The sequence below is a fragment of the Epinephelus moara genome, chromosome 20 (genome assembly GCF_006386435.1).
Source record: "Epinephelus moara isolate mb chromosome 20, YSFRI_EMoa_1.0, whole genome shotgun sequence".
NCBI lineage: Eukaryota > Metazoa > Chordata > Actinopteri > Perciformes > Serranidae > Epinephelus > Epinephelus moara.
The window spans coordinates 16,893,802-16,906,268 of NC_065525.1; the positions used below are offsets into that span (position 1 = coordinate 16,893,802).

At 39.4% G+C, this 12,467-nt stretch overlaps 1 protein-coding gene across 1 annotated transcript in view; it reads right to left on the reverse strand.

Moving 5' to 3' along the window:
* The window catches only part of slc41a2a (solute carrier family 41 member 2a), a 15,067-nt gene extending 2,907 nt beyond the window's left edge, over nt 1-12,160 (reverse strand). The window contains exons 1-8 of the mRNA XM_050073264.1: nt 12,046-12,160; nt 9,056-9,496; nt 8,654-8,761; nt 5,801-5,872; nt 5,500-5,644; nt 4,501-4,647; nt 3,630-3,777; nt 3,326-3,405 (exon numbers count right to left, since the gene is read on the reverse strand). Of these exons, the coding sequence (XP_049929221.1) occupies nt 3,326-3,405; nt 3,630-3,777; nt 4,501-4,647; nt 5,500-5,644; nt 5,801-5,872; nt 8,654-8,761; nt 9,056-9,433 (1,078 nt within the window). The 5' untranslated portion in view covers nt 9,434-9,496; nt 12,046-12,160. The remainder of the gene's footprint in view (nt 1-3,325; nt 3,406-3,629; nt 3,778-4,500; nt 4,648-5,499; nt 5,645-5,800; nt 5,873-8,653; nt 8,762-9,055; nt 9,497-12,045) is intronic.
* Between the last annotated feature and the right edge of the window lie 307 nt (nt 12,161-12,467).

Genomic DNA, 12,467 nt, shown 5'->3' on the forward strand with positions numbered 1-12,467 from the left:
CCTTTCCCATGTGAACTACCAGTGCGCCCCACTTTTAAGTCAATACAACATATAAACACTTTAACTATCTGCCTTTCAACGTGCTACCTCAACTACTAATGTATAGTTTTAGCCCACTAACTATCCCACTATTTGCAATGGTACTACTGTACTTTCAATAAAGCAATTGTACTTTCACATTCACAAAAACTCTGTCTGAATACATTGCTCTTCTTAATGGGTTCAGTTGACTATTTCATCTGCAATTTCCTATGACCTATATCCCAAACACACACCATGTGAAACTGTACATGGGCAACTGTGTATCCCAAACACACACCATGTGAAACTGTACATGGGCAACTGTGCACGCAATGGGTATGGACTAGTTATTATTATTATTGTTATTATAATAATAATAATTATTATTATTATTAGTAGTAGTAGTATATCTTGCTTTTATTTTTTTTACTGCTTACAATCAGTCACTCAGGTGCATTATCATTATTGTTAAACTGTGCAATATCTATAATAATGTATAGATAATAATGTAAAATCAGTCATTCAGTCTGTCTTTTTATTATATTCTGCTTCTTTTTTAAGCTTCCTTACTATATTGTTTTGTGTTTTCATACTGTTGTTTTTATACAGTTAAGTTGCTTTACACATTTATATATTGCTTTGTGTTTTACTTTTTTACTGATGCTTCCTGTTTGAACTATCTCTTTGTTGCTGTAATGTTGCAAATTTCTCCGCAGTGGGATGAATACAGGATTATCTTATCTTATCTCATCTTATCTCTTATCTTCTTACACCACTTAAAGTCATAAAGGCCTCGTAACCCCCTGTGAGCCTTTAGGGGCCCCTAGTGGGGGTCAGGACCCCCAGCTGGGAACCAGTTACCTGGGGCACAGACATCTGATGAGCATCCCATAAACAGACAAACGTCTTTAAATTTTACATAAAGGTTTTTAGTAGTAGTAGCAGTAGTCATTTTTAAATGTTCATTCTTTGTAAATTCTACTACAGGTCATTTTGACACAGATACAGAGCGTACACATATGTACACACAATCGACAGGCTGTCCACTACAGATTTTGCTGTGTTTTCAATTGCAACTTTAAACAGAAAAGTCAAAGTATTTGTTCAGTTTATCTTGGTGAAGTCAGCTAAAGGTATTTTAGGGCCCTACAGAGTAAGAAGTATCTCGAAATGGAGGAGAGGTGACATTTCTGTGGATCCAGTGGAGAGTCCCATGGTGGTGGGTGATGAAGCAGAATTCGGTGCCTGGAGCTGGGCCTGATGGCTCCCGACCTTATCTTCAACTATTTGGTTGGACTCGCCTTCTACTCAAATAAGTATCTTAGAATCAACTAGCTAATGTTGAGAAAACCACTGGAGACACTTAGAATCAGGTGCAACCGAGTTTAATGTGTTCACAGGCAACAACACATACAACTCAATGAGTCAATCTCCAGAGCAGGACTGAAGTTTCACTCTCTGTGCGCTTTCTTTTATGCTGGTGAAGATTCTGCTGATTCTCCACCTTTTTTCCCTTAATCCTGCCCACTTAAGCCCGAACACATTGGTGGCACGTTTTTCCCTTTTGGTTGAGTCCAATCCTATTGGTGTATTCTTTCCACGCCATCTGGATGTGAGACATATTGGTGTCCAAGTCCAGGGCTATAAAAATAGCTGAGAGGCCCCTACAGATGGCTGAAACGCTGGCACTGGCTATACAGTAACACTGAGTGCACATTAACTCAGAAACACTGGTTATACATTAACACTGGTAGCTCTAGGCACTCCTTACTTTAGTTCCACGTGTCTTTATGCAACATAGGACAGAGTGTGTGTGAGTACAATACATGATTACATAAAAACAATGCGTAAGCAGGGATATTAACTTCAACAGGCATTTTCAAACTTAATCACCTTATGCCAGTGTATATCTACTGATTTATTATTTCAATCACTCTATGCAGTTAAAGCTTATTCTTACACTACATGGGGAGTGCGGTGACAACAGGGAGTGTATGTCGCAATGGAAAAATGGTTAAGTACTCTGAGGCGAGATGTAGCTTAAAGTTTTATCCATGACTGTTAATTGAAATGTTTTTCTTAGATCTTCATCTTGATTCTGTATCACAGACATTTGATGTTGAGTATGGTGTACCTCAGGGGAGCATCCTTGGTCCGATCCTCTTTTCTTTATATATGCTCCCTCTAGGTAAAATAATTAGTCTTCATAATGTACATTATCATTGTTATGCAGATGATGTGCAATTATATATCTCTGTTTCATCAGGAGACCCTAGTGCGTTAAACAGTCTTTTTTCCTTTCTTACAGATATTAACATCTGGATGAACAAATTTTTCTTAAAGCTAAACGAGCAGAAAACAGAGATTTTACTTGTTGGTCCACTAGAAGAAAGGCAGAAACTTAAGTCAAAGTTTGGCAGTCTGTCCCAGCAGATTAAATCACATGTTACAAGCCTAGGAGTGATTTTAGACTCTGATCTTAATTTTAGTCGCCATTTTAACAGAATTGCAAAAACATAATTTTTTCACCTTAGAAACATTGCCAAAATTAGACCTTTTTTAACTCAGGATGATGCTGAAATACTTGTACATGCTTTTATCACTAGCCGTTTGGACTACTGCAATTCCCTTTTAACTGGTCTCCCTAGAAAGTCACTGAAGAAACTACAAGTTAGTCAGAACGCTGCAGCCAGGATTTTAACAAATACAAAAAAAAAAGATCACATTAGTCCTCAGCTTGCATCATTGCACTGGTTGCCTGTTTCTTTTAGGACTGATTTTAAAGTTCTGTTACTTACTTATAAGGCCTTAAATAATTTAGCACCATCTTATATCAGCAATTGCCTTTCTTCTTGTGCCCCAACAAGAACTCTCAGATCCTCCACTGCCTGTCTTTTAGTTGTTCCCAAGGTGTCCCACAAGAGAACCGGTGAAGCTGCTTTTTGTTTTTATGGCCCTAAACTATGGAACACTCTCCCTTTAGATCTGAGAATGACAGACTCCTTAGCTATTTTTAAAAAGAAATTGAAAACCTATCTTTTTAATTTGGCTTTTAATACGGGTTGATTTTATTTCATTTTTTATCACTGTTATTGTTTTGTTTTGTTGATGTTGTTTAAATTGATGTGTTGTTTTTAAGTGTTGTTGTTTTGTTGTTTCTGATATTGCTTTGTTCAAGCACTTTGGGCTGCATTCATGCATGAAAGGTGCTCTATAAATAAAGTTTATTATTATTATTATTATTATTATCATCTTTGCAAAAAGAAGTAGCCAATAAATTCACTTTCATAAGAGGACAACTCACCATTTATAACTGGAGCATAAACTATGATTCCTGCCAGGTTTGGATCTGTCACAGCTTTGTCCAGAATAACTCCTCCAATACTAATAAACAAAAAAACAAGACATAAATCGCCATTGTAAAAATCTGTATTTTGACAAACAGTGATGGGATGGAGATGACTGGGGGACTGGACCTTTTAATGCCAAGGAAAAACATTAAATTTACTAAATTTATAAACATGCCACATTTAAATGTACAGAGTTCAAGCAGTGTGAATACATGCGCATGCTTTTGAAGAAGTCAGTTTAGAGACTGAGGTGAGTACCTGCTGATGACCATCGCTGTGATAATTGGTTCCCAGCCTGTGCGGAGCAGGATGCGACTGGCTGGATGTTTGAGGGAGATGAATATCCAGACAGGAATCAGGCACACAAATAACATATCCACCAGGTACAACACGTAGGGATACAGATCTGTCAAGAGAAAAGGTCATAATATATATCTTTATTTTCAACCTGGAATCAGTCTGAACCTGTGTGAGGTTTCTGATCTTCATGAATGTGTTAGTTATAGCACCATGAGTACCATCTGTTGGCTGAAATTTGAAATTACAAGCCCTGCTGTTCACACTGTTGTGGTCAAAGAGTCCCACCACCTCTCCTATAGACTTTGTGGTGGTCGTGCATGTTCACCTTTTAGTGGGTTTGTGTCTCTTTGTGGTTGTTCTGTATCTTTTTGTAGTCATTAGGCTCTGTTTTAGGTCATTTTGTTTCTCTTTGAGGTAGTTTTGTGTTCTTTTTTGCCTGTTTTGTGTCTCTTTACGGTCATTTCTGGGCTATTTTTGGTCATTTTGTGTCTTTTTGTAGCTGTTTGGCTTAATTTTATGTAATGTTGTTTCTTACTGAGGTAATTTTGTGCATTTTTTGGTCATCTTTTGCCACTTTATAGTCATTCTGTGTATCCTTGTGGTTGATTCTGTGTCTTTTTGCAGTTCCTTGGCATCTCTTTGTGATCTTTTTATGTCTCTTCCTGTTCGATACATCTTAATTTGAGTGACATTTTGCAGGTGATGGCCAGTGGGGCACCTGTGCCTGTGCCTGGTAGACTCGTTCAGCAATCGATCCATGGTTCTCGTGTGTGTTATTCAGATTCGAATGTGCCTACCAGAGTGTCTTGTTGTCCTTGTCTCTCTTTACCTATGAGGGAGTAGAACCAGTAACTGAAGCAGGCCAGCAAGGCAAGAGTGATGAGATCCCCAAAGCTGGCAGCCATGGGTGTGGCCACATTGTCAGGGTTGATTCCGAACCTCTTGGACCCAATGATCACTCCCACCATGATAATACCTGCAGAGGTTAAAAACAAGGTTAAGCTCTTAATCTGTAAAGTGACCTGTGATCAGTCCTGAAGGTATTTATGCTGTCAGAAAGAGCTGATAACCATGTTTAATTTCAACATGAATGGAGCTAGAATGGCCCCGAACTCTTAATTTCAGTAAAATCGCTCTGAAGTTTTAATTATAAAGAAAAAAGGGAGCAAAAAGAGAAGGAAACTAGGACCTAGGGGTACGTCTTGTGCATGTAGCCACACATCTGCCTCTGTGGCACTGAGCCTGTCAAAATCAGTTTGTGCCTGAAATTCAAATTGCATGTTGATCAGAAGACATTCTGCAGCCAAAAGTGGTAAACACCATGCAGAATTGATTTAAATGGCTTGGACACACCTTGCCGCAGTCCTTCTGTTCATACTTCTATTTCTAGAATAATTTTCATCATGTAGAGCAGCTCATAGAAAAAAAACAAGAGCACAATTTCCTGATAAAGTGCTTTTTGGGGGGTATTGAGGGGTGTTTGCCAAGAAAATAGGTCAAAGAATAACTCTGAGGGAGCTTAAAAAAACGAAGTATTAATTGGTACAGTTTGTAGCACTGTACAGCAGTGAAGAATGATAGGATGTGTGAAGCTGGCCCAAAACAGAGCAAGGATATAATGGATTCCACAGAAACTCAGGAGTCAGCACCTGAACATTTATAGAGGATGAATAATTAAGCTTAATCGACTCCTGAGGTCAAGGGTGAAGCAGAGAGGGAGAAACTTGGATGTCATCAGGTACAAACAGATATAAGGATGATGTGTGCTGGAGTGTGGTGCACCCGTCTGAGAACAGCGGTTAAAGGTGACGGCAGGTTGTGTTGTTACCTTGCAGCAATGAAGCAATGAAGGAGGTAGAAACGCTGGATGAACACAGGAGCATTACGTGCTGTAAGGGCATCTTTCCCTCTGCCATCCAGCCCAACAGAGTCGCCATCAAAGAGGCCAGCAGGCCGAGCACTGTGGCTTGTAGCTGTTAAATACAAGTTGTATAGAAATATCTGCAAGTCATGGTAGATCACACAAAATTGTGCCGAATAATGGGTATTGATAAAGAAATGGTTAATTGGAAGATACAGACATACACAATTAGCCACAAAGTTGTTTTTCCCAAACAAAAATAATGCACCTGCTTAAGCGCCAAGTTCCCAGCGATCAACATCCACTTTTCATCGGCAGGTTCCAATTTTCCTGTGTTTACCTGTCAACATCAGAGATGTGTTAACTCATTAGCAATAATACATTTGAACATGCACACCATGACAACTGGGCAATCTCAATTTGCTGATGAAGATCATGTGACTGAAAGCTGCACAACAGCTAATAAATGGATTTTAACTGAATGATTTTTGTCAGCTGATGATTCCAAAGTCAAGGATGAACTTTGAACACCAGCCCGAACAACAAAAGATCTCATCCTGAACAGAAATACTAGAGCCTCTTAAATGGCTATGATTGAGGTAATATAGCACCGCTGTTACAAAAGGAACTTTTTAAGCCCCTCTATGGTTCTTTAGAAGTTCTCTACTGGTTCTTTCCCCAGTAAAGTAAACTAAGCTGAAGAAAGAGTACAGAACACAGATCCTGTATTGTTCTTGAAATGGTCTCCACAGGTGCTTCAGCTTATTTAGTTCAGTTTACTGGGGAAATAATAAAAAATAGTGCATTAAAATAGCCTACAAGCAGTGAATTTCCAGAGAACATTATAGCAACTCTCAAGCTTTTTACATGTGCATGGAAATATTTCAGGTTTGTAATGGTAACATATTGTGTTTCTCAGTAAGAATTTAGTACGAGATCCTGATTTTTTTTTAAAGTAATGATTATTAATGATTTATATTTGAAGTAAAAGTATCATTTAGAAACCTGTTAACTTGTCTGTGGTAATCTGGCATCATTCAAGGGCCCCCAGGCTTAAAAAGTTAAAACAATATAGTGCTATATCACACCCTCAATGGTCCCACATTTGACAAAGGCGCTGTATAGCACCTTTAAAAAATGGGCGCCATAGCACCAAGACAGGTTTCCTTATGATTACAAGCCAAAGCATTGCATTTGTGTACTGTTTAGCACCGTTTTTGTTCAGAGAGTATGTCATTCAACAAAAAAACTGATAAAACTGATCATAGACTGGCAAACATCTTACACAGTGCTTAAAAATTATACATTAATTTTATATTAGACAAGCATACAAACATACAGTGAGAAGTAAACTAAAAAGTAATTGATTACAACATAAATTGAGAAATTAACAAATCAAATCGCTTGTCACTGTATTGCTCCAAGCTATGACCCTAGAAAAATAGTAATCTTAAAGGTGGTGATGTTATATAATTTTCTTACTGTCAAAAACTTGTCTCTCTTGTTACTTTCGCACTTCCCTAACCCGGCTGTGGCACTCAAGCCACTCGGCTCATTAGTTCCTACTGAAGATGCAATCTTGGAAACTGGACACAAATTACCTTTAATCAAATGTAAAAAAAGAAAGGCTAAACAGTTGCTTGAAGCAGCTCGTCACTGTATTTTTTTTTTTTTTTTTTGTTAGCAAATGTAAACAGTGCATTTGTCGGGACTATTTTCAGCCACGGATTAATCCATACTTTAGGCACCTGGGGTCCTATTCAAAAAGCTTCTTTGTACAAAGACTTGTTCCTTCAAAATTAGTATAATTGTGACTTTTCTAAGGTTTTACCCTTACAGTTAAATTCCTGATAAAGATAAAAGTTTTTCACAAAGCATCTTAGCTCTTAAGGTGAAAAACTGTTTGGAGTAGGGCAGAGGAAATTTAAGAGGCTTAAGGGTTTCTCATGCAGGGGAGAAAATGGTGAAAAGACAAAGAGGAAGGAGAAATAATGATGAATGACAGTGAGTGAATGAAACGCTACAGATTAGATCATGATCATCACATCTCCCACCCAACACAATAACGATATAGAAATAAAGTGATCACAACACTAGGATATATGGCCATTGGAAAATGCAACAGTGCAGCAGTGATGACTTGGGTTTGCCTCAGCCTTTTATCAGCAGAGTGATCACACTAACAGTTACAGTGCTTTTACAATCTTAATATTGTGACGCAGTTCACTTCATTTCCACAGGAAGTCCACGTCTCACCTATATGGGCTCATTATGAGACAATGGGCCCCTGGGCACAGATATGCAAAAAGCCCCCCACCTCTATTACCTGGAAGGAAGACACACAGACTTTATGGTTGTATTTCCTCTTTTTGTAGTTACTGTGTCTTTTTGCAGCTCCTTTGCATCTCTTTGAGGCCATTGTGAGTCTCTGGTTGACATGTGTTAACTTGAGTTACATTATGCAGATGAAGGCCGGGAGGGGCCCCTTGGCACCCCCCTGGGCCCCTTTTTCTGTGCCCAGTAGGCCTGTTACATAAACCATCTACGATCACCCAGTGCAACAGCATTGCTTATCAGTGTGTTTTTAATAGTTTTGGCGAACAACTGAGCTCTACAATCAATAATTATGGTAATATTTGATTATTATAATCTGTCTTTGTCCAGGAAAACATAATTTAGGATGATTTGTTTTGTTGGACTATTGTCAGCATCAGTTTGTCTCGCAGAATATTGTACTGCAAGTTTATCTGCTGCTATGGTCTTCACAGGTCTGTGAGGAGTTTCACACAAGGACACAAAATCCATGATGCAAGACGGCAATAATATAATTCTGAGAAAGAGGTTGTAGTTACCCTGTCAAACAATTTCTTATGTTAATCACATTCACTACAACTCTGTTGCCTATCTCTGCCCATTTCACCGCATAGTGTTAAGTGTTGTTTTATACTGAAATGCTCTAAACACATCTCGCTTATGCCTCATGATATTTCTTTGTAATTGTGTCCATATCATAAGTAGTTTACTGACATGATGTCACTTTTTCAATGTATGTGTGATAGGATTAAATTCTTGTGTGTAAATGTTGAGGGGTTGGGGGTTGTCAACATGCACACACACTCACAGCAGTCGAGAGTCTCGAGGCTAGAGTCATCTCCAGGTTCCCCTTCATACCTAATACTGCAGGGACCAGGATGAAGAGCTCTGTGATTTCCTGAAACACGTCCCAGTTCTGCCAGAAAAACAAGGTTTTAAACTTAATATAGAAGATGAACCACAGTCAACACCAACACAACAAACACTTTGTTTTCAGCCAAGTTGATGCTCACTCAAAATAACACACAAACTTTGAAAGTCAAATCAATTTTTGTTTCTTTTATAACTTCCATGTTTCAACTCTTCAGTTCTTTACTTCCTGGCAAAATGTGAATGCTTTTTTTATACACAGTCTCCTTGATTTTGCTTCCAGGCATTTGGAAAAGGCAAGAAATGATGACCTTACTAAACCACTCCTTTGTTTCCTCACCTGAACCACTTCAAGGAGCATCCCAGCAGAGACAGTCCCGAGTCCAGCCAGCAGAAATGGCACCAGGATCTGAAGCACCACACAGCAGACTGACTCAGCAGGGGCACTGGAGCCACCTGCATCCTTTATTCTGGTGGATTCACTGAACCTTGAGCTGCCGTAGAGATGTTTGGGGAGCAGAAAGTCTGTCTCAGTGCACTCCTGTGGCTCATAACGGAGACTGGTGCTGACAGGTGAAATATTCCCATCAGAGCCAAAATGTTGTGGACTTCTGGAGCGTTGAGATGAGGATGGGTGAGTTCCGTACTGCTGGCTGGTGCCTCTGCCCTCAGAGCCACGTAGGAGCAGTTTCTTATCTTGTGACTCTGGGACAGACATGGTGTAAAGCTGGCAGGATGTTATACCTGCTGCTCTGGCTCCTGAGAAACAGTGGCACCTACTCTGGTGACAAACAGGTGGCCGAAAGAGAAAATGAGGAACACCAAAAAGAATAGCAATAAGGACTTGGTAGATTAATAAAACCATAGCATAAATAGCTGTAAAAGTGAAAGGCACGGTTCTCCAAAATCAAAAATACAAACTTGATTATTTTGGTGTGAGTTGCAGAGTGTTGGAGATATCAGCCGTTGAGACGTCGGCTGTCTCTTTAATATAATGGAACTAGATGGCACTTGGCTTGTGGTGCTGCACGCCAAAAAATACCTTTGAAAAACTCAACAGCGATGTCTTTTTCCAGAAATCATGACCTTGTTGTGAGCAGTTTCATGCAGGAACTATTTTCTTATTGCTGAATGACACCTGCCAACTGTATCACCACAAAGAAGGAAGCGTGCATCTTTTCATGAAATGGTGGCTTGTGCTCTTGACAGGGTAAGATGTAAACATTAATGGCGTGCTCTGGCAGTGGATGCACACTTTCTTCTGCACAGTGATGCAGTTGATGGGTGTAGTTGGTAGCCTAGACAGAAAATAGTCTCTACATGAAACTGCTCATGACAAGGTCTGTGGATTATCTTGACTAACCGGGTTAGATTTCTGGGAAGACACAATGCAGTGAAGTTTCTCCAAAGTATTAGTTTAGCTGAAGAAATAGGTTCACATGCACCCACATTGCATTTTTTTGGGTAGCCTGTTTTGTTAGGACCCTGATGGTGTCTAGTTAAGATTTTTCTTGTTGCCAAGGTCAACTCATGGCCCATGGGGTTCGTTTGGCGGCCATCTTGAATTGATGTCCATGCTAATGGCAAAAAATGCACATATAATTTGGACACCAGGACTCAAATGGAAAGGTCATTGACATACTACAACCACTCCTTATTTAGGCTTTTAGGCTCCTAACAATATAACTTCTGCTATTCTGCTAGTTTCACGGTTGTTTCCTGCAATAGCCAAATGCAGCTACTTTATTATCTTACACTAATCTTATAGTTATTAAATGGATGAGGTCTATGACACCATGATGAGTCAGCTTCAGATTGGTGAGGAGACCTCAAATCAGACCAGGTACCTGATGAGGTGTGAATAATGCTGTTGAGAGTTAAGGGAGAGCGCCAGGTAATTGGTCTTCACAGAGGAGCAAGAAAGCATGTCTTAGTACTCCAGATGATGCCTGCTGCAGATGAACTCCACAGGTGAGCAGATAAAGCGTTGCCTGGGGAGCCTAACACGTTCCTGACCCTTGTCCTGTCCATTGCTTGTGATTTTCAGTGTGAGAAGACTCGATGACTTGTGCACTCTGTAGGATAGGACCTCTGCAGAGCAGTGACAAATGGCAAGTGGAACCTGTTTCTCCTGCTAGACTATAATTTTTGGGGGGCTTTGAGCACCACATGCCAAGTGCCATCTATTCCCATTATATTCAAGAAGGCAAAGATCTCTATAGCTGATACCTCCAACACTCAGCAACTCACACCAAAACAGTTTAGACTGATAAATAGCACTACAGGTTAAAGAAAACAAAATGTGTTTTTTATTTTAAGGTGAACTGTCCCTTTAAGTCAAAAGCTCAGTATTCCATTATTAACACTCATACTGTACAGACAAGCACTGTGATACTGTATGTTACTTCCATAAAAAATCAAGTGTGCGACTTTGGCATGTAGAAATCTTGTCTGTCGCAGAGGCTGTCTCACAGTCATCTGATGGCACAGACAGAATGCATTATCATTCTTCATGCCTGTTTCACATCAGTGACACTGAGGCAGTGTTGTCCGACACAGACAACGCTCTTCATTGGAAATTCCTAAGAGATGACCAGGTACTGAACAGCTGAGGTTATCAAGCTGTGTGAGCGAGGAGCAAAACAAAATATATAACTTCTTTTTATACCCATTCTGCTGAAAATATGCATATCAACAAACATACTTGTCGATGGTATGTGAAAATGCATCACTAATACGCTGAATAATCTGCTATATCCTGTTGACAAGCTTGAAGTGTCCATATAAACTGAAGCTACTGCTTGGAAGTTATGAAATGAATCTTTAATGAAGATATACATAATTTCATTATGTTGAATATTCATACACAAGCAACTCCTAATCATCAAACCCCTTAAAATGATTGGAAAACCTACAAGCACCACACTGTTATAGGCCAAAAACTTGTTTAATCATTCAAGGCTTTGTAATGTTATCTATAAGGACTCCTGTATGCACAGATCTGCAGATGCACACGGGTATCTAAAAGAAAGCATTTTACATCAAACACTGTATTATGAAAGGGTTTCTCACATAGGCACTATTCATCTCCAAGATAGCAATTATAGCGTTGAGGACAACATAAGAGAAAGTTTTAATTCTCGTATCAAATTAATTTGTAATGCTTAGTTCTTTGTGGCATGTCTCCCTCTCTGCAGCAGCTCTGCTCACACTGATACTGCTTCAATCAATGTGTCAGTATGTACGTACAGTATTTGTATTTTAATTTGATAGTCTGGACAACATTTGGTCTGTATTTATAAGTAGAATTGTAGTATATAAGTGTCTTACCTTTAATGGGAAACCATAGGAGAAGAAGAGGCATCTAGTCTCACACTCCACTGCCAACCGTGACTCTTCCTTGGGGCCTCTGTCGTCCGCTGAATGGTGAGCTGAGCCTTCAGTGTGACATTATGCCAACTCCCCCCACCGTACACATACACACACACACTCACACACCACATGACTTTCACTCTCTCACCACCTCTGTCATGTCCAGCACATGCATACTCAATAAGTATATTAGTAATATATATAAGGTATAAGACAGACAGCATGACACATAGGCCTACACACATTTGACAGGTATTTGTTAAGCACAGCGAGTTCAATGCTGGCCTGTGACCAAATTATAGCGTAGTTGTTGTAGTTTTGTTAGCACCATATGTTGTGTTTATCATACCACAGGTTTTAAAAGCCTGTGCAGGTTGTTA